This window comes from Mustelus asterias, chromosome 26 (genome assembly GCF_964213995.1).
Source record: "Mustelus asterias chromosome 26, sMusAst1.hap1.1, whole genome shotgun sequence".
NCBI lineage: Eukaryota > Metazoa > Chordata > Chondrichthyes > Carcharhiniformes > Triakidae > Mustelus > Mustelus asterias.
In genome coordinates this window covers 20,017,988-20,045,159 of record NC_135826.1, presented here as the reverse complement: position 1 = coordinate 20,045,159, position 27,172 = coordinate 20,017,988, and the positions used below count along the sequence as shown (strand labels likewise).

Here is a 27,172-nt window from a genome sequence, read left to right as displayed (position 1 = left end):
AGTGTGGATGCTTTGGAGAGGGTGCAAAGAAGGTTTACCAGGATGTTGCCTGGTCTGGAGGGTTCAGGTCTGAGGAGAGGTTGGATGAACTCGGATTGTTTTCACTGGAAAGACTGAGGGGCGACATGATAGAACTCTACAAAATTATGAGAGACATCGATAGGGTGGATAATCAGAGGCTTTTTCCCAAGGTAGAAGGATCGACTACAAGAGGACACAGGTTTAAGGTGAGAGGTGATAAGTTTAAGGGAGACATGCAGGGAAAGATTTCACACAGAGGGTGGTGGGTGCCTGGAAAACACTGCCTGTGGAGGTGGTGGAAGCAGGCACACTAGCAACATTCAAGGTGTATCCTGATAGAAACATGAACGGACAGGCAAACGGAGGGATAGAATTGCGTATTGGCGCAGGTTTGGTTGGCTGTGTTCCTGTGCTGTATTGTCCTTTGTACTTTGTTCAGACTACTAGTTGACATTCTGGATCATTTGTTAAGAAAAATTCAATGAGTTATAATTAGAGGCTGGGAGCTAATTGGCCAGGGGGTATGGCCATAATTCAGTCCCAGTCCTAAGGTTATACATTCAATTCTTATTTTTATCTTGGTGCACATTATGCCCACAATGGAAATGCTAATGTAAACTTGTCATGCTGTAATTACACTCTCCCTCCAGTGATGGTGCTGTACCACCTCCTTTTGTTAAGCCAGTGGTTCCCAAACCTTTTTCACTGGGCCACACTTTCGGAATAAAAATTTGCTCGCGCCTCACTGAATTTTTTATTGATAAGAAATACATTCAGTAACAACAAAAAACAACTCCAAGCAGTGCTTGATTCATAACATAGGACACAACTACTTTATAATATTATAATAATTTATATTATTGATGTCATATACATGGATCTTAGTAAGGCGTTTGATAAGGTCCCCCATGGTCGGCTTATGATGAAAGTGAGGAGGTGTGGGATAGAAGGAAAGTTGGCCGATTGGATAGGTAACTGGCTGTCTGATCGAAGACAGAGGGTGGTGGTGGATGGAAAATTTTCGAACTGGAGGCAGGTTGCTAGCGGAGTGCCACAGGGATCAGTGCTTGGTCCTCTGCTCTTTGTGATTTTTATTAATGACTTAGAGGAGGGGGCTGAAGGGTGGATCAGTAAATTTGCTGATAACACCAAGATTGGTGGAGTCGTGGATGAGGTGGAGGGCTGTTGTAGGCTGCAAAGAGACATAGATAGGATGCAAAGCTGAGCTGAAAAATGGCAGATGGAGTTTGACCCTGATAAATGTGAGGTGATTCATTTTGGTAGGACTAATTTAAATGTGGATTACAGGGTCAAAGGTAGGGTTCTGAAGACTGTGGAGGAACAGAGAGATCTCTAAAGGTTGCCACTCAAGTGGATAGAGCTGTGAAGAAGGCCTATAGTGTGTTAGCTTTTATTAACAGGGGGTTGGAGTTTAAGAGCCGTGGGGTTATGCTGCAACTGTACAGGACCTTGGTGAGACCACATTTGGAATATTGTGTGCAGTTCTGGTCACCTCACTATAAGAAGGATGTGGAAGCGCTGGAAAGAGTGCAGAGGAGATTTACCAGGATGCTGCCTGGTTTGGAGGGTAGGTCTTATGAGGAAAGGTTGAGGGAGCTAGGGCTGTTCTCTCAGGAGCGGAGGAGGCTGAGGGGAGACTTAATAGAGGTTTATAAAATGATGAAGAGGATAGATAGAGTGAACGTTCAAAGACTATTTCCTCGGGTGGATGGAGCTATTACAAGGGGGCATAACTATAGGGTTCATGGTGGGAGATATAGGAAGGATGTCCGAGGTAGGTTCTTTACTCAGAGAGTGGTTGGGGTATGGAATGGACTGCCTGCAGTGATAGCGCGGCACGGTAGCACAGTGGTTAGCACTGCTGCTGCACAGCTCCAGGGTCCCGGGTTCGATTCCCGGCTTGGGTCACTGTCTGTGTGGAGTTTGCACATTCTCCTCGTGTCTGCGCGGGTTTCCTCCGGGTGCTCCGGTTTCCTCCCACAGTCCAAAGATGTGCGGGTTAGGTTGATTGGCCAGGTTAAAAAAAATTGCCCCTTAGAGTCCTGGGATGTGTAGGTTAGAGGGATTAGCGGGTAAAATATGTGGGGGTAGGGCCTGGGTGGGATTGTGGTCGGTGCAGACTCGATGGGCCGAATGGCCTCCTTCTGCACTGTAGGGATTCTATGATTCTATAGTGGAGTCTGACACTTTTGGAACATTTAAGCGGTTATTGGATAGGCACATGGAGCACACCAGGATGATAGGGAGTGGGATAGCTTGGTCTTGGTTTCAGATAAAGCTCGGCACAACATCGTGGGCCGAAGGGCCTGTTCTGTGCTGTATTGTTCTATGTTCTATAATATGATCATGGGACATCCAGAAAGTATAAAACAATGCATCACTTAATGCTCTTGCTCTCACTTTGGAAAAATATCTATCCATGTTTAAATGTTTCTTTGATTGTCCTTGAATCTTCCTGCCACACTTGCCATCCTCTCTCGCCGCGCCAGTGTGGCGCGCCGCACTCTTTGGGAACCACTGTGTTAAGCACTTGCTGTTGAATTTGGTGAACATGCTTCATAACAAGCTGAGGGGTAATGGTCACGGAATCGAATCTACGCTGTTTCTACAATTTACATTCTTAATTAATTCAACAGGAAAATTCTCAGGTAATAAAGGAATTAGAAGCCTATAAAATCACTACACTTGAAAGACAGCATGCGGATGCGATTAAAAGCTTATGGAATGATCTAGGAGTAAGGACTTGCTATGAACGGCGCCGGGAGTACCAGTTGCTTGACTCAACAAATTAGTAAGTCTTTATTATGTTTTCAGATAGTCCCTTGTGCACAATTCAATTAGAATGAACAACATTGTCAGCCGTTGCATTTTAATTCTGTTTTTCCGTTCTGTCTGTTTTGGTTATTCAGGAATGTAGGAAATGTGCCTCAGGAATTCCATTGTGTTTTTATTTGATCTCGGCTTCCAGCTGCCCCTCAATCCTGTCATGCTCCAGAATTACACCCTAGTTGCCTTTTGAACTGACCTATGTGGTTTAATGATCTTCCATTATAACTATTTCATCATAGAATCTCTACAGTGCTGAAGAGGCCATTCAGCCCATCGTGTCTGCACCCACTCTCTGACAGATTAACTTACCCAGGCCCTCTTCCTCCTCTCCCCGCAACCCCATACATTTCTCATGGCTGATCTATCTAGCCTATACATCTTTGGACACTAAGGGGTAATTTAGCACGGCCAATCCACCTAACCTGCACATCTTCGGAGTGTGGGAGGAAACCGGAGCATCCAAAGAAAACCAATGCAGACTCGGGGAAAACTCCACACAGCCAGCCACCCAAGGCTGGAATTGAACCCGGTTCTCTGGAGCTGTGAGGCAGGAGTGCTAACCACTGTGCCACCATGCCTCCCAAATATATCTATTGGCTTCTGTGTGAAATACGAACATATGAATTAGAAGCCCCCAAACCTGCTCAGCCATTCAATTAGATCATGACTGATCTGATTGTAACCTCAACTCTACATTCCTGCTTACCCCCAGTAACCTTTCACCCCTTTGCTTATGAAGAATCTATCTAACTCTGCCTTAAAAATATTCAAAGACTTTGCTTCCACTGTCCTATGAGGACCAGTGATCCAAAGACTCAAAACCAGCTGAAGGAATAAACATCTCCTCATCTCTATCTTAACTGAACAACCCTTATTTTTAAACAGTGACCTATAGATCTAGGTTCTCCCAAAAGAGGAAACATCCTCTCCACATCCACCCCCTCCAGACTCCTCAGGATCATATGTATTTCAGGATATCATATGTTTCAATCAAGTCACCTCTTACTCTTCTTAACTTCAGTGGATACAAGTCTAGTCTATCCAATCTTCGTTCATAAGACAACCCAACCATTCCAGGTATTAGTTCAGTAAACCTTATCTGAAATGCTTCCAATGCATTTAATCCTTCTTAAATAAGGAGTGGAAAATCATGTCTCATGAATTTGATTGAGTTTTTTGAATGGGGTAACCAAGAAGGTAGATGAGGGCAGTGCAGTCGACATTAGCATGGCCTTTGACAAGGTACCGCATGGTAGGTTGTTGCAAAAGGTTAAATCTCATAGGATCCAGGTGAGGTAGCCAATTGGATACAAAATTGGCTTAACGACAGAAGACAGAGGGTGGTTGTAAAGGGTTGTTTTTTCAAACTGGAGGCCTGTGACCAGCGGTGTGCCTCAGGGATCGGTGCTGGGTCCACTGTTATTTGTTATTTATAATAATGATTTGGATGTGAATTTAGGAGGCATGGTTAGTAAGTTTGCAGATGACACCGAGATTGGTGGCATAGTGGACAGTGAAGAAGTTTATCTAGGATTGCAATGGGATCTTAATCAATTGGGCCAGTGGTGTGATGAATAGCAGATAGAGTTTAATTTAGATAAATGTGAGGTGATGCATTTTGGTAGATCGAATAGGGGCAGGACCTACTCAGTTAACGAAAGGGCGTTGGGGAGAGTTATAGAACAAAGAGATCTAGGGGTACAGGTTCATAGCTCCTTGAAAGTGGAGTCACAGGTGGACAGAGTGGTGAAGAAGACATTCAGCATGCTTGGTTTCATTGGTCACAACATTGAATACAGGAATTGGGAGGTTTTGTTGAAGTTGTACAAGACATTAGTAAGGCCATACTTGGAATACTGTGTACAGTTCAGATCATCCTATTATAGAAAGGATATTATTAAACTAGAAAGAGTGCAGAAAATATTTATGAGGATGCTACCGGGACTTGATTGTTTAAGTTATAAGGAGAGGCTGGATAGACTGGGACTTTTTTCCCTAGGGGGCTTAGAGGTGATCTTCTAGAGGTCTATAAAATAATGAGGGGCATACATAAGGTAGATAGTCAACATCTTTTTCCAGAGGTAGGGGAGCCTAACACTAAAGGGCATAGGTTTAAGGTAGGAGGGAAAAATGCAAAAGGTTGCAGAAGAGCAATTTTTTCACTCAGAGGGTGGTGAGTGTTTGGAACAAGCTGCCAGAGACAGTAGTAGAGGCGGGTACAACTTTGTCTTTTAAGAAGCATTTAGCCAGTTACATGGGTAAGATGGGTATAGGGCGATATGGACCAAATGCAGGCAATTGGGACTGGCTTAGTGGTACCAACTGGGTGGTATGGACAAGTTGGGCCGTAGGGTCTGTTTCCATGCTATAAACCTCTATGACTCTGAGTTCAATATTGTACACAATACTCTTGATATGGTCCCATTAATGTCCTGTACAATTGAAGCATAACACTCCCTACTTTATATACAATTCCCCTCACAATATACAATATCATTCTATCAGGTTTCCTAATCATTTGCTGTACCTGCAACCTTTTGTGATTCATGCACTAGAACAACCTGATCTCTCTGAATCTCAGAACTCTGCAATCTCTTAACATTTAGATAATATACTTCCATCTTATTCTTCCTGTCCAATTGTCCAATTTCATATTTTCCCACATTATACTCCATTTGCCAGATCTGTGCCCACTCACTTAACCCTTTGTAGCCTCCGTATATCCTTTTCACAATTTACTTTCCTACTTATCAGTGTGTCATCAGCAAATTTAGCAACCATACTTTTGGTCCCTTCATCCAAGTCATTTTTCTTTACTTTTCAAGTTTTAAAAATTTATTAGTCACAAGTAGGCTTACATTAACACTGCAAGAAGTTACTGTGAAAATCCCCTAGTCGCCACACTCCTGCACCTGTTCGGGTACATTGAGGGAGAATTTAGCATGGCCAAAGCACCTAACCTGCATGTCTTTCGGACTGTGGGAGGAAACCGGAGCACTCGAAGGAAACCCACGCAGACACGGGGAGAACATGCAAATTCCATACAGACAGTGACCAAAGCCGGGAATCGAACCCGGGACCCTGGCCCTATGAGGCAGCAGTGCTAACCACTGTGCCACCATGCAGCCCTAATATATAAATTTATATTTATATGAATTTATAGAAATTATGAAAAGTTCAGGCCCCAGCACTGATTCCTGTTGCACACCATTTTAAAAAATAATTTGCCAATCAGGAAGTGACCCAATTATACCAACTCTATTTCGTATTAACGGGCCAATCTTCTATCCATGCCAATAAGTTGCCTCGTAAAGAATGAGCTTTTATTTCCACAATAATCTTTGATGTGGCACCTAATCAAATGCCTCTGGAAATCTAAGTACAGCACATCCACCAGTTCCCATCTGTCCACAGATTACTTCTTCAAAGACTTCCAATAAACTAAATCATGGATTCACAGAGTTATTACAGCTGTCAGGAAGCAAAGGTAGTTGTAAATAATTTATGATTGTATTATTGGATATTAGAAAGACAGTATAGATTTAAGTGAGTTTAATTTAGTGTTTTTGCTTAAGAAAGGGTAAAACTCACTGAATTCATGTTAAACAAGTGTGTTTGCATGTATGGGCATTTTCGGTTTCAGTTCAAACTGTGTCTGTATTGTGCTTAGAAAGATTACGACATGAAAAGCAAAAACAAGATTGGAGAAAGAATGAGCTGTTGCTAAGCAACCAGGGGCACCTTTAGGGTAGGAAGGCTTTTTGAGTTTAGTATTAGCTGACCTCCTAGCAATCGGAGCTTAGCAGTGAGAGAAAAGGGTAGTTCTCACAGCCCTGCTAGAAGCAAGATAGCCATACCATGGATTAATGGGCAAGAAAGCAACTCCAAAAGCTAAAGGACAATTAGTTCCAGAAACTAGAGAATAGAGAGAAGCTTCCAGGAAGATTGAAGTAAAAAGAAACAAAAAGGAACTGCCATTGGAACAGGGTACTATTCGGTGAAGTTAGTCAAAGCTGAAAAGTGCAGACCTGTTGGAATTAGCTTGTGAAAAACCAGTGATATCTGAAGCACTCCTAAGAATGGTGGTATCTTCCTACATCCTGTGAAGTTAATGATTAATGCAATTGGTGGCTGAGAGACTATGCTAAAGTTGGAAAGCTTTTGGTTATTAAAGATAAAGGAATGCTGAAAGGAGAGTTGGAAAACCTGCTAAAAGCAGCGGAAGGAAAGCTTAATTGTGAAAAGGTTCTAAAGTGTGTCTTTGTTTGGAAACCGTGGCAATCATCCCTGGGGAATTTGGGAAGAAATTCACAGAAGCTCAATTGGGTAGCATCCACTGCTTGGGTGGGGTGTTGCCTGACCACAGTTAGCCTGTTGGGTTACAGGGACTGTAACTCATTGGCAAAAAAAATGGAGGCCATCGCATCTGTAGGGTGGTGTCATTAAAAATCTGGCAACATTGAGAATAGTGAGATCGGGGCAAACCCTGCCCCCTCGATCCCCTCCCACAGACATGGAGAAACTCCCCCCCTCCCATAGATAAGGGAACGCCCCCAAGGATAATTGGAATGCCATCCCCCATGGAGCTCCCAGATGGGCTCCCCTGGCACTTCCCCGGCACTCCTGGGTAATGCCAGGGTGCCAGGACAGGTGCTAAGGTGCCAGGATGGTGTTAGGGGGGAGTTCCAGGTCAGTGCCAAGGGGCAGAGCCAGAGCAGTGCTAGTTCACTACCCAGACATGTTTACCCAACCCCACAGCCCCCCCCAACCTTGCAGGGGCGATAACTACCAGTGGGTTCCCTTCACCTGTTTCCCGTTTTTAATGTAGGGAGGAACGATACGGTGGGGAATCTCGCAAATTATATTTAAATGTATTGAAATGAGGTTCCAGACCATCCTGAATGGGAACCTTGTTACGCCACTGGCATGGGAAATTGAAAAACGAGATCACAACGGCAAAATTCTCGTCTTCCATCTCTGGAATTTTGTGCCCATGTCGTTTTTACGCTTGAGGTGAATGCAGGCGCAAACTTTCCCCCACCCCATGGTGTAGTTTTCTACTTTCCCTCCCTTTTTGCACAAAAGCATTACGTTTGCTATTTTCCAATCTAATTGGATCTTCCCCGAATCCAGGGAATTTTGGAAAATTATAAGCAATGCATCAACTACGTCATTAGCCACTTCTTTTAAAACATGAGGACGAAGTCCACCAGGATCCAGAGACTTGTCAGCACACAGCTCCAACAATCTCATAGATCATAGAATCCTACAGGGCAGAAGGAAGCCATTGGCCCATCGAGTCTGCACCGACCATAATCCCACCCAGGCCCTATACTCATAACCCCGTGCATCCACCCTAGCTAGTCCCCCTGACGCCGAGGGGCAATTTAACATGACCAATCCACCTAACCCGCACATATTTGGACTGTGGGAGGAAACTGGAGCACCCGGAGGAAACCCACACCGAGAGTGACCCAAACTGGGAATCGAACCCGGGCCCCTGGCGCTGTGAGGCAGCAGTGCTAATCACTGTGCCACCTTGCTGCCCAATTTGCTGAGAGTATTGTGTGATGTTAGTGTACCTTCAAGAGTTTTTTTTTAATTCATGCTCACAGCCTTGGGTGATGTCCTTGTTGGGAGGAGAAAATAATTGTGGGAAGCTCAGGTGACAGGGATTGATTTGTAGTTTCAGTTTGGAGCTGCAGGTTAGAGTTGAGTTTTTGAAGGGACAGCAAGCTAAAAGAAGTATTTTTCCTGTCTCCCTGTTGTTTTGAAAGTTCTGTTGGTTTCCTGAATGGTGAAAAATTTCTGTTCTTGGGGGTTGGACCAGAGTCTCTCTGGTGCTTTGGAAAGCTGTCTTGTCTTCAAACTGTTCTGAATCTCAAGAGCATTGGACAGCAGAATTCAACTAATGGTCTCGATCCCAGAATCATGTGAGCATTAGTCTTTGCTATGTTAAACCTGTGAAAAGGGTTTTTTGTTGTCTATGGGTTTTGGTTTTAATTGGAACATATTAGAGATATTCATTAAGAGTTGCACATTGTAGTGGTTGTTTTGTTTCTTGTTTGTATTTGATAAAAGTTCTTGCTAATTTTCTTACTATACATGTTAACTGTATTCTTAAATAAACTTTGTTTGATAAAAGTTTCCTCGTGGTTCTTTTGAATCACACCTGAAATTGAATATATCATACTAATCCTAGCCAAATTCAAGATGCAAAACTTATGATTCGAGCGGACTTCATAAAACACTTTGGAGTTCCTGACCCGGACCATAGCGCAATTATAATCAGTAGTTTTCCCTGAAATCCCTACTTCCCTCCAATTGAAATAACAGGTGGGATTTCCATCTCTCCACTGCCTCTCCTTGGGTTGTCTGACTGTTCCAATACTCGACTTGATTAAGGCAGTTTGTGCTCCCTCAGGAACAGGCTGCCTCCTCACCAATGTATTAAATTGGGACCAAATGATACAGTCGGGAGGGACCCTGTGGAATTTTGCTGTAACTCAGTGCTGTCACCCTCTGTGTCCTGGCAAACTATGGGTGGGGCAGGTTGGGCAGCAGCCATTGGCAGTGCCACTGAAAGGGATTATGAGCTGCAGTTGTGTCAAGCTGGAGGCAGATGTGTATTAACATTTTCATCATTCCTTTCGGGGTTTTGAAGCGTTAGAGATTTCCTCAAGATGAATTCCTTGCTGCTTTGCAGACTCTGTGTATTTCCACATTAGTGCTTCATTGAGCTGATCTATTTAGCCCCTGCCAATCTGCCGATAGTGATGAGTCATTGGACGGGTGGAGCTGTTGCTGATTCCCATTCTGATCCTTCGCCCAGGTGTTTATGGGGAGACGGGGAAGCAGTGAGGTGAGATTGCAGTAGCTGGGAAATGCGGAATGCAGGGGGAGGGTGGGAGTTTGAAGGGACCTCAGTGGGAGGATGTCGATTACAGGGAGGAAAGAATGTTAGTTTGGCACACCAGGGCTGCAGTGAGACTTGTCCACTCCTCCTGACCCACAACCAGCACATGGAAGGCACTTACCTGCGGGATCCAGCCTTGCTTGTCTCCCTTCAGCTGCCAGGTTACCTGGGGAATCTAGTCAGTAACAGTTACATGTACATGGCTACTAAAATAAAAGGCTTGTTGACATATTTAAATAATGAACTTGCCTCTGTTGAGCCAGTTCACCTACTCCCAGCCTCCCATCTGTTACCATTAAAACCAGATGTGGGCATGCTAGAGATAGGCTGGTGTTGGGTTCCAGCTGTTCGAAGTTCTAAATCCCCTTCTTCGCCCCCCCACCCCCAAACACTCCCACTCCACCCATCATGGGGTGTTGTCTCCAACTGAATTGGATTTCGGATTTGAATCATTTCACGATTTTAAGAAAAGTTTCATGTTTTCAGGCCCCCCCTTTTTAAACAATTGCTCTGTTAAAATTGTTGATGAACACGGCCTCTTTAGAAGAGTTATTGCAGAGTGCTTAAACCGAGAAGAAATAGGAACTCGCCAGGCACTACACATACTGAGAATGACCGCCATTGCATGACACAGCACAGCTCATGATACAACTTTCCTATGATTTCCTTCATTGGATAATCGATCCATAGAAACCCTACAGTGCAGAAGGAGGCCATCTGGCCCATCGAGTCTGCACCGACCACAATCCCACCCAGACCCTACCCCCATATCCCTTCACATTTACCCGCTAATCCCTTTAACCTATGCATCTCAGGACACTAAGGGGTAATTTTGGCCTGGTCAATCAACCTTACCCGTACATCTTTGGACTGTGGGAGGAAACCAGAGCACCCGGAGGAAACCCACGCAGACACGAGGAGAATGTGCAAACTCCACACAGGCAGTGACCCAAGCCGGGAATCGAACCCAGGTCCCTGGAGCTGTGAAGCAGCAGTGCTAACCACTGTGCTACCGTGCCGTCCTTTTTAATGTATATCCATTTTAATGTATATCACTGCTCTGAGATTGAGAATGTTACGCCACTGCTACACGTTTTAAATCCTGACTCACACTAATCTGTTTATTTTTTTTGCAGTTACCTGACTGACATTGACCGTATTGCAGCGAATGATTATATACCAACGGACCAAGACGTATTGAGGGTTCGCGTACCAACAACAGGCATTAATGAGTATTCATTTAATATGCATCAAGTATCCTTAAGGTATGCAGAAACTATTCTGTGGGATGAGGAGAAAAGCCTCAAGTCGTTGGGTAGATATGTTCCTGGTTCAATGCTGTTCACAAAGTTAACTCTTCAATCACCCCGATTTGTTTCTTAACAGGAGTGAATAGAGGAAAATACATCCCCCAGCCCCGAGCTGGCCAATGTTTCAAGAGCTGGAAGCATTTATTGTGCAGCAATGAAGTTATATTTTAAATCTAATTTTTCAGAGTTGTGCACTGGCCACTCCCACAGTGATTAAACTAAACTTTGCAAGGAAGCTTGACATCCAGCCCAGCAATGTAACTTTTAACTTTTATTTCCATTGACCTGGAGGTTGCATTCTCTCTCGCTTTCATTCCCATTCTTCCTCACTCGTTCATGTATTCTCCTTGCCTCATTTCATAGAATCCCTACAGTGCAGAAGGAGGCCATTCAGCCCATTGAGTCTGCACTGACCACAATCCCACCCAGGCCCTATCCCCATAACTGCATGCATTTACCCTAGCTAGTCCCCCTGACACTCGGGGGCGATTTAGCATGGCCAATCCACCTAACCCGCACATCTTTGGACTGTGGGAGGAAACCCGAACACCCGGAGGAAACCCACGCAGACACGGGGAGAACGTGCAAACTCCACACAGACAGTGACCCAAGCCGGGAATCGAATCCAGGTCCCTGGCGCTGTGAGGCAGCAGTGCTAACCACTGTGCCATCCTTTCTCTGCTTCTCACCTTGTTAACACCCCCCCTCTCTCACTCTTTCTCGCTGCTACCTCACTCACAATCTTCACTCTTAATTCTTGTCCTTCCATCCCTCACAATCTTCTCTTGCTGCCTCTCTGACTCAAGGGGCGGGATTTTCCGATCCCGCTTGCCCCGAGACTGGAACATCCCGAGGTCAATGGACCGTTGCATAGTCCTGTCCCACCTGCTGTGATACCCATGGTGGGAAAATTCCGCCCTTCATTGCTCACAGGGCGCAGAAGAAGTAACATGAGCAGACTGCGTAAGGATTCAAACAGAATATCATCGGAAAGCAATCACACAGCAGGGCATTGACAAATCCTGATAGCCGTAATTAATAAGCTTGTAAGAAATGGGGGCTGTGGTCGGCCATTCAGCCCATTGAGCCTGTTCTGCTGTTCAATAAGATCTGGGCTGATCTGATTGTGGCCTGAACCCCACTTCCTGCCTGTTCCCCACAACCTTTAACTCCCTTGCTGATCATAAATCTGTCTAACTCGACCTCGAATATACTTAATGACCCAGCCGCGGCTGGTGACTGTGGAAGACAGCTCCACACAATAACGTTAATAGTTTTTGAGTGAACAGCGGGTTGAGGTTCTCTGCTCTTTTTAAAGATGTGAAATATTTCATCGCCCCGGTTACACTCGGGACAGAAATGCGTTATAATCAATGAAGCACAGAATGTTTTATATCCAGCAAGGAGGGTTCATTGCTGGAACTGAAAGGGTTAATAAGATCAGGAAGCTAGGGCCAAATCCATGATTTTTTTGTCCATGAATTTTGCAGGGTGGAAAGTCCAGAACTGCCAGTCTGTGATTTTCCGACCTGTGCTTCCTGAATTCATCGGGAATGTCCCGTCACGGAATCAGGCTTCCTGGCTGGTCCCAGGCCACCTGCAATCCACAATTAAACTTGCATCAAATTAACCATTGGATTTATTTCAGTAAATATTGGATAATGTTCTACTCAGTCTGACTGGAGCCATGAAGTGGAATTTAAGGAGCACTGAACATACAGAGGAATGCATATTAGTTTTTGTTCTTAGGGCGAATCGATAGCCAACAAAGTATCCTATGGAAATAAAAGTATTCTGTGGATTCGCATTTAATCCTGTTATTTGTGGCTATCTTTGAAAACAGTATCATAGAATCCCTACAGTGCAGAAGGAGGCTATTCAGCCCATCTAGTCTGCACCGACAACAATCCCACCCAGGCCCTATCCCCCTAATCCCACATATTTACGCTGCTAACCCCCTGATACTAAGGGCAATTTAGCATGGCCAATACATCTAACCCGCACATCTTTGGAGTGTGGGAGAAAACCGGAGCACCTGGAGGAAACCCACGCAGACACGGGGAGAACGTGCAAACTCCACACAGACAGTCACCCGAGGTCAGAATTGAACCCGGGTCCCTGGTGCTGTGAGGCAGCAGTGCTAACCACTGTGCTGCTGTGCCGCCCATGATGTGGCATGTGTATTTTTTTTAATGATACCTGGCTATTTGATGCGCTATGAGCAATTGTTATTCCTGATTGGATCAATGGTCAGGTTTCTAAGTCCTTCTGTAATTCCTAGAATTGTGGATGTTGGAGGACAGAAGTCTGAAAGGAGGAAATGGATCCACTGCTTTGAGAATGTCGTGTCAGTTATCTTCCTGGCTTCTCTCAGCGAATATGATCAAGTCCTGGAAGAGAGCGAGAATGAGGTAAGACTCCTTGGGCACTGGGGAGTTCCTTGCGTGAAGTTAACTTACCCGAGACCTCTGCTTTTATTCATTTAAAGTTTTTATATATTAATTATTATCAGAAGTAGGCTTACATTAACGCTGCAATGAAGTTACAGTGAAAAACCCCTAGTTGCCACACTCCGGCACCCATTCGGGTACACTGAGGGAGAATTTAGCATGGTCAATGCAACTAACTAGCACGTCTTTCAGACTGTGGGAGGAAACCAGAGCACCCGGAGGAGACACAGGGAGACACTGACTCGAGCCGGAAATCATTTTTTAAATTCATTCGTGGGACATGGGTGTCACTGACTGGCCAGCATTTATTGCCCATCCCTAGTTACCCGAGGGCAGTTGAGAGTCAACCACATTGCTGTGGCTCTGGAGCCACATGTAGGCCAGACCGGGTAAGAATGGCAGATTTCCTTCCCTAAAGGACATTAGTGAACCAGATGTATTTTTCTGACAATCGACAATGGTTTCACGGTCATCAGTAGATTCTTAATCCCCGATTTTTTTTTTCATTGAATTCAAATTCCACCATCTGCCGTGGCGGGATTCGAGCCCGAGTCCCCAGAACATTAGCTAAGTTTCTGGATTAAGAGTCTAACGATAATACCACTAGGCTATCGCCTCCCCAGTGCTAACCACTGTGCCACCGTCCCACCCTGCTTCCCTTTTAGACTGTTGGGAATGAACTCACGAGGGAGATGTGGAGAATTTTTATACGTCTGTCCAGCCAACAGGAACCCTTACAACCGGCGTTGTGGGTCTTGAGTTTGAACACACGCAACGTATGACTTTTTGACCATTTGGTTTTAATGGAAACTCATGGCCAACATGTCCTGTAATGAAAGTAAAATGCTGCAGATGCTGGAAGTCTGAAATATGAACAGAAAGTTCTGGAGAATCTCAGCAGGCATTCGTGGAGAGGGAAAGAGTTAATGTTTTCAATCCAGTATGACTCTTCTTCGGAACTATTTGTTCAGCACTTACCCTGTTCTTCACAAACAGTTAAATTATTACAAACAAATCTTAGAGGAGCTTGCTGTGCGTAAATTGGCTGCTGCATTTCCTACATTACAACAGTGATTACACATCAAAAGTACTTCACTGTCTTTAAAGGATTTTGCAACATTCTGGGATTCCAGAAGTGGGTATCTAATGTGATGTCAGTGTACCTTTGAGTTTTTAAAAAATTCATGCTCACAGCCTTCGGTGATGTTATTGGGAGGAGAAAAAACTGTGTACTGCTCAGGTGACAGGGATTTCATTTGTAGTTTCAGTTTGGAGCTGCAGGTTGGAGTTGAGTTTTAGAAGGGACAGCAAGCTAAAAAGAAGTGTTTTCCTTCTCTCCCTGTTTTGAAAGTTCTGTTGCTTTACTGAAGGGTGAAAATTTTCAGTTCTTGGGGGTTGGACCAGAGTCTCGCTGGTGTTTTGGGAAGCTGTCTTGTCTTCAAACTGTTCTGAGTCTCAAGAGCATTGGACTGCAGAATTTAACTAATGGCCTCGATTCCAGTATCGAGTGAGCATTAGTCTGTATTGTGTTAAATCTGTGGAAAGGGTTTTTGTTGTCTATGGGTTGTGGTTTTAATTGGAACACATTAGAGATATTCATTAAGAGTTATACATTATTGTGGTCGTTTTGTTTCTTGTTTGTAATTGATAAAAGTTCTTGCTAATTTTCTTACTATACATGTTACCTATATTCTTAAATAAACTTTGTTTGATAAAAGCTCCCTCGTGAGTCTTTTGAATCACAGCTGAAGTGAAACATCTCATGCTTATCCTGGCCAAATTCAAGATGCAAAACGTATGGTTCAGGTGGGCTTCATAAAACATTTTGGAGTTTCTGACCTGAACCATTGCACTAAATAAGATAGATAATGTAGATACAGTGTTCTGGCAATCTCAGAACTGTGCTCTCTGAACCCTGGTGACACCACATTAAATCCTCTTCAAATTTAATGGCAGCGTAAATCATAGCACAAGATGTTCAAAACTTAAATTTGAAAGCAATCCCTATAATTACAATAATTACAATTTCTTTGTTGCAGAATCGAATGCGGGAGAGTCTTGCTCTTTTCCATTTTATTTTGAAATCCGACTGCTTTGCAAATTCATCCATGATTCTTTTCTTGAATAAAAAGGATATTTTGGAGGAGAAGATTCTTAAGTCACATCTAGTGGACTATTTTCATGAATTTGATGGTAAGTGGAAATCATAATTCTGTAACGCTGCTCTTTTTTCCTTTCCATATAAGGGTCCTCAATGTTTAACTATTTTTTAAAAATTAAAATAAGTTAATATCTGTGCACATCAAGGTGAAAATGAAAGACATTCATTCCAGGGAATGGAAGAAGCATGGGACGCATAATGGGCTTTGGTGATTGGGTTGGGAGACATGAGTCGGCGTGGAGGGGGCATGGGTACACGAGGTAGTGTGGGTGAGGCATAGTCCCAGAGATTAAGGTGGAACTTCTAGCCATCTTCTGGGGGCAGTGGGCATGACTCAATCCTATCCCCATCTCCACTAGAGTGAAAGTTTCATGTGACGGGGGACCCCTTTATTTCGAGATGCGTCTGTTTGGGAATTTTCTGACTTAAAGCTACCCACCACGGTAGCAAAATTCCTTCTCTGGGAGTGGGATTTTCCAGCCCTTCCAGCTGGTGGGATCAAACCCCCCCCCCCCCGCCACCCCCACTGCAGGAGGGCGGGTAAGCTGTGCAAAATGACATAGACTTTGACAGAAGCAGAAGATGCCGCCAACAGCCAATGGCAAGCCACCTCCGCCATGGGAAAACCTACCATTTTGGTTGGGGGGGGGCTGGAGAATTCCAGTCTTAAATTTGCTAATGACAGCTTAATGCCCGGAACAGTCCCTCGTCCCCCAGGAGGCTATACTTAGTTTGCCCCCCTCCCCCCATCCACCTCACCCCCCCCCCCCCATCCACCTCACCCCCCCCCCCCCCCCCCCCCCCAGTGGGTTTCCCTCTACTGCTTCACGTTTTTAAATACCTGGGTGTAAATCTCGCTGACGTGACTTCACATTGGTGAGGGGAAAGTTCTTCGTGCAGGGTGACATAAAGTGAGAGAGTCACTTTAAGTGTATGTTAGTTTATTATAATGGATTTAAATGAGACTCCCAGCCTTTCTGGTCACTGGTGAGGGGCGGGGAAATCAGAGGATGCGGCTTCACTGCTGAGATTCTTGTTCCTGAGGTATCGTGAGATTTTCCGCCAACGTAGCCATATTCTCCAGCGTGATCACCGCCATGCTGTCGAAGCTTTTCCTTTTACACTCATCAGTTCAGCTACGCAAGATCCATGCCTTTTCCAACAAGGCAGAAGTTTGGGGGAACCATTATTCCCTGTTTTATTCCCCTATGTCAATGCCTTGACCAATCAGAGTCGACTTGCCTGATTTGAATTTGAAACAAAAGTTTGGCATCTAACCGTTAACTGTTCTCTGTTGCATTCTCCATGGCAACACCTCTGCCAGTCTGAGTCCACAGCTAATCCATCAGCACCATCTTCTGATGCAGTTTAAATTGCCATTCCCTTTACTGTTGGTTTATGCCAACAGCTGTCCTGATGATTGCAAAATGAAAAACTTTCAATGGCATGTCGCTTTTTTCAGCAATACTCTAGAATTATTTTCTTAAACCTTGCCTTTCTGCCCCTCTCTCCTCCTTTTAAGAAGTTTCTTAAAACTTGTTTCTTTGCCCAAGCTTTGAGCCTCACCTCTGCTAATGTCCACCTTTGCGACTCCATTTGACCAGAAGACCATGAGAAATAGGAAAAGAAATAGGCCGTTCAGCCCTCCGAGCCTGCTCCACCATTTAATAGGATCGTGGCTGATCTAACACTCATTCAGTCCACTTTCCTGCCTTCTCTCCATAACCCTTAGTTCTCCAATTGTTTAAAAGCCTGTCAATCTCACCTTTGAAAATGTTCGAGGACTCGGGCTCCACAGCTTCCTGGGGTAAAGAATCCCCAAAATTCACCACTTTTTGAAAGAAGAAATTCTTCCTTGAATTTGTCTTCAATGAGCTCCCCCTTATTCTGCGATTATACCCTCTGGTCCTACACTCTCCCCATGAGTGGAATCATCCTCCTAACATTTCCCCTGTCTAACCCTCTAAGAATCTTCTATGTTTCTATCATATCATCCCTCATTCTTCTGAATTCCAAGGAATACAGTCCCAACCTTTAAAATCTTTCCTCATATGGCAGTCCCTCTAAACCCAGCAGAATAACCTCTTCAGTAAAGTTCTTCAATGATATATCTTTCCTTATATAAGGGGACCAAAACTGTACAAAGTATTCTAAATGTGGCCTCACTAGTACCTTGTAGAGTTGTAGCAACACCTCTTTACTTTTATACACAGCTTGGTATGGCTTCTGCTCTACCCAAGACCGCAAGGAACTACAAAAGTTGTGAATGTAGCCCAATCCATCACGCAAACCAACCTCCCATCCATTGACTCTGTCTACACTTCCCGCTGCCTTGGCAAAGCAGCCAGCATAATTAAGGACCCCACGCACCCCAGACATTCTCTCTTCCACCTTCTTCCTTCGGGAAGAAGATACAAAAGTCTGAGATCCCGTACCAACCGACTCAAGAACAGCTTCTTCCCTGCTGCTGTCAGACTTTTGAATGGACTTACCTTGCATTAAGTTGAGCTTTCTTTACACCCTAGCTATGACTGTGACACTACATTCTGCACTCTCTCATTTCCTTCTCTATGAACGGTATGTTTTGTCTATATGGCACGCAAGAAACAATACTTTTCACTGTTTGTTAATACATGTGACAATAATAAATCAAATCAAAATACTCCAGCCCACTTGAAATAAAAGCCAGCACTCCATTTGCCTTCCCTATCACCTTCTGTACCTGCATGATCGTTTTCTGGTTTCATGAACAAGGATCCCCAAGTCCCTTTGTGGTACAGCTTTCTGCAGTCACTCTCTATTTAAATAATAATCTGCCTTCTTATCCTTTCCTCCGAAATGAACAATCTCACATTTTCCCACATTGAATTTCATTTACCAATGTTCTACCCACTCACTTAACCTGTCAATATCTCTCTTGTAAACTATTTACACCCTCCTCAAAACCTGCCTTCCCGCCCACCTTTGTATCGTCTGCAAATCTGGCCACAGTGCACTCTGTTCCTCCAATCATTAATATATATTGTGAAGAGCTGCAGTCCCAGCACTGATCCCTGTGACACTGCACTGTTTACTGCCCTCCAACCTGAGCAAGACCCCCTTGTCACTACTCGCTGCTTCCTGTTAGTTAGCCAATCCTCTATCCATGCCAGAATATTACCTGCAACACCATGCGCTGTAGCCTTGTTTGATAGTTCTCCTTCGGGCATATTGCTATGTTAAAGATGCTATATCAGTACAAGTTATTAATTCACAGAACCACACATTCATGAGTGAATGATGCTGCAGGAGAGGTTGTTTATACAGCAAAGTGCACTCATAGAGGGGTAATCACACACCTACTGTCAGTTGTGCTCCTCTTAAAAACCATTTTAATGTTTGATGATAGAATCATACAGCACAGAAGAGGCTATTCAGCCCATCATACCTGCGCCAGCTCTTTGAAAGAGTGGTTCCTCTCACACCTCTGCATTTTCGCTACGAATCTTTCCTTTTCAAATAAATGTCCAATTCACTCTTCATAGAATCCGTACAGCGCAGGAGGCCATTCAGCCCATTGAGTCCGCACCGTCTCTCCAATGGAGCATCTTACCCAGGCCCACAGAACAGAAAAATGAGTGGGCGAGGTACACAGCGTCACTCTGGTGGGGCGGGGCCTGATAGAGCCAGCTCCACAGAGATCAGGGCGTCCTTAAAGGGCACAGCGATCAGCTCAAAGTAAACACCCTCTCAGTACCCCATCACGGACACATAGGAGCACCTCACAAGCATCAGGGGCAATACCCCCCCCTACTCGCCACCCACCACAATGTTAAAATCAACCAACCCATCCCCATTCCCAGACAACATCAGGGCTCTCCCCTCTCCCCCCTCTCACAAGCGTTGAGGCAGTCCCCCCTCTCCCCAACTCCCTGTTAGTAGGCATCAGGGCACTTCCCTCTCCCCCCGCCCATTGCAGACATCAAGGCAATCCTCCCTCCTCTTCCGCCACCAGTGCAGTCTCAAGGGCACTCTCCCCCCTCCCCCCAATCTCCTCCCTCTTTTCACACCCCCCACAACCATGTCTTGGAGCATTCTTTCTCGTCCTCACAGGCATCAGCTCCCCCAACACACATGAGGGGATGCCCTCCACTGGGCCCACCTCTGGCACTGCCCCCCTGGCACAAGTTGGCACTGCCCGGGTGTAATCTGCATGTCACTCTCGCGAACAAACTTAGTTTGGCGCCCCCTTGGCACCCTCAGTGGGATCCCCTCAACTGTTTCCCATCTTTACAAACCTGTTGTGAACTTGCTGGCGTGGCGTTGCATTGGCAAGGTTTCAATATTCTGTGAGGGGTGGAGGGGGATATGTGGAGGGGAGGCAGATGTAAATGTATTTAAACGAGATTCCTGCCTTTTCTGGGAGAAAATCGGTAAATAAGAAGAATCAGTTTTCAATGGCATGAAGGTCAGTAATTAGCGGGCACAGATTTAACATAACTGACAAAGGAACCAGCGGGAAGATGGGGAGAAACACTTTTCCACAGCGGGTCATTACAATTTGATTTGATTTATTACTGTCACATGTATTAGTATGCAGTGAAAAGTATTGTTTCTTGCGCGCTGTACAGATAAGCATATTGTACATAGAGAAGGAAAGGAGAGAGTGCAGAATGTAGTGTTACAGTCATAGCTAGGGTGTAGAGAAAGATCAACTTACTATGAGGTAGGTCCATTCAAAAGTCTGATGGCAGCAGGGAGTTCTTGAGTCATTTGGTGCGTGACCTCAGATTTTTGTATCTTTTTCCCGACGGTAGAAGGTGGAAGAGAGAATGCCCAGGGTGTGTGGAGTCCTTGATTATGCTGGCTGCGGGAAGTGTAGACGGAGTCAATGGATGGGAGGCTGGTTTGGTGGTGGAAACAGATTTCATAGTAACTTTCAAAAGGAAATTGGATATATACGCCAAGGGGGAAAATCAGCAGGGCCGTAGGGAAGGAGAAGTGGAATGGGACGAATTGAATAGCTCTTTGAAAGAGCCAGCACATAAACAAATGGGCCAAATGGTCTCCTTTGCTTAAAATGGATTCCCATTAAAATGGGATAACTGAGTCCTGAGAGTCAAACGCTCACATGTTCCGCCCTGCTCGAGTTCACCTGATATCCAATTTGACAAATCTAATTTTTCTTCTTCTTCAGGCACCAAAAGAAATGCTGGGGCCGCCATGAACTTTATCTTAAAAATGTACCTGAGGCAAAATGAGGAGAAGAGGAAAATCTACTGGCACTTCACCTGTGCCACGGACACAGCAAATATCCGCAAAGTCTTTCTGGACGTCAGGGACACGGTCTTGTTGCGGAGCTTGGAAGAACTGGACTTATTGTAGAAAGCGATGAGAGCGCACCAGCAAACAAGGTGCTCAGTGTTGTACTCCTGGCAAAATGGCGACTTAAGCCTTCCCTCTGCAGCACAGCTGAGAACAGGACCAAAATTCCTTCAAAACCACATGGCCGTGTTTATCAATGGCACAGGTTTCTTCAATCTCTCAAGCTGTGGCTTCACAGTTTTGAAAGGGTCTTATCACCAAAATCAACCACTTGGCAGAATGTTTCCCTGATCATATTAACACGGGGCTGTGCACAGCTCCCTGGAAATGCTGGGATTCAGCAAAGCCTCAACAGAAGACCAACCAGGGGCGGGTGGTCAAATGATGAAGAAACTATGATGTAGCTTCATGAGTTTGCTAAGGAGGTTGTTCAACCATTGCAATGTTCTGAAATTTGCTTTTAAAATGATCTGGGGGCCTGAGTTCGAATCCCGCCACGACAGATGATGGAATTTAAATTCAATTAAAAAAAGAAATCTGGAATTCAGAATCTACTGATGACCATGAAACCATTGTCGATTGTCGGAAAAACCCATCTGGTTCACTAATGCTCTTTAGGGAAGGAAATCTGCTGTCCTTACCCAGTCTGGTCTACATGTGACTCCAGAGCCACAGCAATGTGGTTGACTCTCAACTTCCCTCGGGAAACAAAGGAGGGGCCATAAATGCTGGCCAGCCAATGACGTCCATTTCCAACAAATGAACATAAAAGAAGCTGGGTTGCTTCATTACTTTACATATTCCAGAATGAGCATTTGCCGTGTGACTGATCCCAGAATCGGCGTGGTATTATTTTCAAGGGAGGTCATTATCCGACATGAAAGCAGTGGGGAACTTCGCATACCAGGAGCAGAGAAGGATTGGCCATGCTAAATTGCCCCTTAGTTTCCAAAGCTATGTCGGTTAGGGAGGGGTTGGTGGGATAAATTTGTAGGGTTTCAGGGATAGGACAGGGGGTGGACCTGGGTAAGATGCTCTGTCAGAGAGCCGGTGCAGGCATGATGGGCCGAATGGCCTCCTTCAGCGCTGTTGGTATTCTATTGATTCTATTGTGAACATTGCTCACAGTTTGAAGGCAGACAACTTGTTATTTTCTGGTTTTATGATTTTACGATAATTCCTTGATATGGTATCTTCCGGATATTCTCCCCACCCTTTACTGCATTGATAGAACACCCTCCAACACACAAGAGGCATGCAAATTAGGAGCAGGAGTTGGTCGTTCAGTCCCTCAAGCCTGCTCCATCATTCAGTAAGATCATGGGTGATCTGATAGTGGCCTCAACTCCACATTCCGCCCACCCCCAATAACCTTTGACTCTCTTGTTAGTCAAGAATCTATCTGCTTCTGCCTTTTAAAATATTCCTGGACCCTACCTCCATCACTCTCTGGGGAAGAGAGTTCCAAAGATTTAAGACGTTCTGGGAGAACAAAATTCTCCTAATCTCCATCTTAAATGGGGAACCCCCCCTCAATTTAAAATGATGTCCCCTAGTTCTAGTTTCTCCCACAAGGGGAAACATACTTCCAGGCATCCACCCTGTCAAGTCCCCTCAGGATCTTGTATGTTTCGGTAATATCACCCCTCTTTCTTCCAAGCACCAATAAATATAGGCCCAACCTTTTCTCATAAGATAACCATTCTCCATCCCATCTATCAACCACGTGAACTGCTCAGTGAATAGCTCGGCCCAATCACATGATCTACTCCTCCTGCTCTGGAATTGTGGGCAGAGGGTCCTCCAAGGATTGTCAACTCTTGCTTGGACATAGTCCAAAGATGTGCAGGTTAGGTTAACTGACCATGCTAAATTGCCCCTTAGTGTCAGAGGGGATTAGCAAGGTAAATACATGGGGTTACGGGGATAGGGCCTGGGTGGGATTGTTTTTGGTGCAGGCACAATGGGCCGAATGGCCTCCTTCTGCACTGTACGGGTTCTGTGATATTCCTGTAGATGTCATCCCAAGGCGCCAATCACCCAGCCCCCCACACTCCTACCATTTACCATCTGATACATCCATTCATGCAATTCCACATCTTCCCACACCAATTGGAAAGCAAACACTATCCACACCCAACTGGGTGATTCTCCAGTGTCAGTCAAACAGTTTTGTTTTCTCCCCATCCCAAATATTTCTAGAATTCATAAAGGTTTTCAAAGAAAATGAACAACTAGCATCATTAAGTGGCTTGATCTAAGATATTTCTCACGGTTACATGATTCCTTTGTGATACGTAGTTGGACTTAGCAGACAATTTGAAATAAACTCTCAACACTTGAGGGTTACATCTAAAAAATATGATATTCTTTCAAATTCCACAGGTGGCAGTGCAAACATCACAAAGAGCTGTCTATTTTGTTTGTACATCTGAGACAGATATAACGTTGAGTGGATATAAATATCTGTCTCACAACATCTGAAAGAATTAATTAAACTTTCCTCAGCCTACAAAGATAGAAATGTTGTTAAGAGAACACAGTCTTCAATGTACAAAAGCAGACTACATTAAAGAACTGGACTTCAGTATTTATAGAGGAATAATGGGTGCTTTTAAAGACAATTTCTTCCAGATACATTACCTGTCTTTGATGTATGAGACCTTCCTGAAAGTGCTACTTTGTACATTGTAAAACTAAACAGGAATTAACTTTGTCAGATTAAAGAGAGCAATTGAAGTGACTGTGCAAAATCTGCACAATCTCAGTTTAATAGATTCATTAGTACAGCACGGGGCTTTTACATTCTCATTCCTGGAACTTCCTTATGACAAAAGAAACCCTAGGATCAGCATAGTTTCAACATTGTGAACTCATACGTTTTAATATTTTAATATTCGGTTTAGATTATTGTGCCCTTTCTTCATTCCATCATCGATTTTCCACTTCTGCTGCCTGAGCTATGGTTCCATGGACACTTACTGTCCTTGAGCTGCCTTGGCTTGCTTGTTCATTTGTCAGCTATGACGGTCTGTGTGTGCAGGCTGTTCAATTGTAGGGGCATTGCAAGCCTGCCAGATCCTTTCCTTAACCGATTGCCCACACAGTCATATGGGTGGCACAGTGGTTCACACAGCTGCTTCACAGTGCCAGGGACTCGGGTTCGATTCCCAGCTTGGGTCACTGTCTGTGCAGAGTCTGCATGTTCTCCCCATGTCTGCGTGGGTTTCCTCCGGGTGCTCCAGTTTCCTCCCACAGTCTGAAAGGCGTGCTGGTTAGGTGCAATGGCCATGCCTCAGTGTACCCGAACAGAGTGTGGCGACTAGGGGATTTTCACAGTAACTTAATTGCAGTGTTAAAGTAAGCCTACTTGTGACAGGTATAAAATAAACTTAAACTCCAGTGAGGAAATAAGTGCAGAGCAAGCTGGGGCAGATGGTGAAATTTGATTTCAATAAAAATCTGGAATTAAAAGTTTAATGATGACCACAAAACATTGTCGATTGTCATAAAACCCCATCTGGTTCACTAATAAAGTTAAAATAAAGTAAAGTTTATTTATTAGTGACAAGTAAGGCTTACATTAACACTGCAATGAAGTTATTGTGAAATTCCCCTAGTCACCACAGTCTGGTGCCTGTTGGAATCAATGCACCTAACCAGCACGTCTTTCAGAATGTCCTTCAGGGAAGGAAATCTGCCATCCTTACCTGGTCTGGCCTGCATGTGACTCCAGTCCCACAGCAATGTGGCTGACTCTTAAATGCTCTCAGGGATAGGCAATAAATGCTGGCCCAGCCAGCGACGCCCACATCCCATGAATGAATAAAAGAAAAAGTAATAGTGCTGATTTTCATTACCTTAGCACCGGAACACTGAAAAGTAAATGAATTAGGCAGCCAATTTGCAACGTCTGTTTTGGGTGTGGCTGGCAAGTTGTAATTTACCCAGTCCCTAACAGTTCGTGATGATATTATTGGACCACAGTGTGCAAAAGGACATTTTCAAAATGATGTAATTTTTAAAAACCCAGACTTATTAATTTTACTGTATTGAAGGCACTAGTTGTTGCTATTAACAACTGGTAAAGGAATAAGATAAAGGAATTTAACATGAGGTGAAACAAAATCTGAAAATGTTGGAAAATCGCAGCGGGTCTGACAGCACCTGCGGAGAGAGAATAGAGCCAACGTTTCAAGTCAGGATGACCCATTGTCAGAGCTGAAGACTAGGAAAATTGTACAAGATTTACACTGTGGTGGGGGGGTGGGGGGGGGCTGTTGGTTGGTGAGGGTCAACTGGCGCATTCCAACACTCTGCACCTTTGTTCTGCCATTTACACATTCCAATCTCTTAATGGACGCTCCTAGCACCATTCCGAGCTTTTATGATCACCGTTTACGCTCTCTTTGATTTTTTGTTTATGACATTCCTATCAATTACAGCCCCCTCACATCCCCCCCTCATCCTCACAGTTTAAATCTTGTCCTATTTTCAGCTCTGACGCAGGGTCATCCACACTTGAAACGTTGGCCCTATTCTCTCTCCGCAGATGCTGTCAGATCTGCTGAAAATTTCCAGCATTATCTGTTTTTTGCTTCAGATTCCAGCATCCGCAGTATTTTGCTTTTACCTTTAATGTGAGGTGATCCCGACTGATGTGACAATTTAAAAGATTGATGCTCCTGTCTCCCCCTCCATCTTGTGTCGCCCAGCAAGTCCCTCCTCCATGTTGGTGTGCTAAAACCCCTGATGGGGCCCTGCACTTTGTTATCCCTTTAAACTTTTATAACAAGGTTGTGAAAGGTCTCAGTTTTGTATTTATTGTGGCGCAGACTCAGCATGGGAAAGTTAGGATTGTGAAGCAACCTGCTGGTGGCTGTCCCAGACTCCTCATTATGGTGGACCGGCCCCTTTTAATCGGATCTGCACCACCTAACAGCCCATCTTATAGTGGAACATATAGAAAAGGTTTGGTGCACAGAAAAAATTGTGATTTTATTACTTACAGTAAACTGTGACAATGCCGCTCATTCATAAACAATAACCTGTGCATTATATAAATATGGTAAAATATAAATAGCATTTTGTAAAATGTGGTTTTGTACACATTCCCCTCATTGTATTCTTGGATTAAATGTATTTCTGTACAACCTGGGTGTCTTTGAAAGATTCTATTGCTTGTGAACCATTGATATTTAGACAAGATGCTGAAGGGACCAGGGTTGCTGGGACTAAATATAGGCCTGGAGTCTCCGTGGGCAGGAAGGCAGGTGGGGGCAGAGAATCCACTGGGGGTCCCTCATAAGGCTTTTCCGCCAGTGGAATTTCCTGTTCCCATTCTCCCCAACCCCCGCCGATGATGTAATGGGGTTTCCACCATGAAAGGTCAGGAATCCCATTGTCATACATTTACATATCATTCGCGTTGTATTGTCCCCCCCCCACGTTAGGATTTCCTCCGCTCCTCTGGCGCGACGTCACATCAGCAGGGTTTACAACAGCTTTTGACAGATGGCGACCTGGCAAATGGTCCCTGCCGGAGATGCGCAGGTAAGGGCGGCACAGTGGTTAGCACTGCTGCCTCACAGTGCCAGGGACCCGGGTTCAATTCTGAACTCGGGTGACTGTGTGGAGTTTGCACATTCTCCCCGTATTTGCGTGGGTTTCCTCCGGGTGCTCCGGTTTCCCCCCACACTCCGAAGATATGCGGTTTAGGTTGATTGGCCATGCTAAATTGCCTCTTGGTATCAGGGGGACTAGTAGGGTAAATACATGGGGCTAAGGTTATAGGGCCTGGATGGGATTGTTGTTGGTGCAGACTCAATGGACCAAATGGCCTTCTGCACTGTAGTGATTCTATGATTCTGAAGCACAGCCCCAAAGGGGGAGAAGGTCACTTCTGGACAGTTCCCTGGGCAGTATCTCGGGGTGGTGCCAGGGGGCACTGCTGGGGAGGGCGGGCTTCTTTTAGGGACATCCATGAGTGGGGTGGCTTCCCGTGTCCATGGATGGGGGGGTTCCCGTGTCCAAGAATTGGGTTTTCCCTAGAGAGGTTAGCATGTACATGGGGGGAAAATTCCTATGTCCGTGGGAAAGAGGGGGGGGGGGGGGGGCGGAGGGGGGTGATCCCTGGGGGAGAGGTCTCCATGGGGAGTTT

General features: G+C 44.8%; 1 protein-coding gene across 1 annotated transcript in view; it reads left to right on the top strand.

Annotated features, from left to right (window-relative positions):
• Nucleotides 1-25,032, top strand: part of LOC144479502 (guanine nucleotide-binding protein subunit alpha-14-like) — a 99,124-nt gene extending 74,092 nt beyond the window's left edge. The window contains exons 3-7 of the mRNA XM_078198233.1: nucleotides 2,679-2,833; nucleotides 10,924-11,052; nucleotides 13,379-13,508; nucleotides 15,587-15,740; nucleotides 20,885-25,032. Coding sequence (XP_078054359.1) covers nucleotides 2,679-2,833; nucleotides 10,924-11,052; nucleotides 13,379-13,508; nucleotides 15,587-15,740; nucleotides 20,885-21,072 — 756 coding nt within the window. The 3' untranslated portion in view covers nucleotides 21,073-25,032. The remainder of the gene's footprint in view (nucleotides 1-2,678; nucleotides 2,834-10,923; nucleotides 11,053-13,378; nucleotides 13,509-15,586; nucleotides 15,741-20,884) is intronic.
• The last annotated feature ends 2,140 nt before the right edge of the window (nucleotides 25,033-27,172 follow it).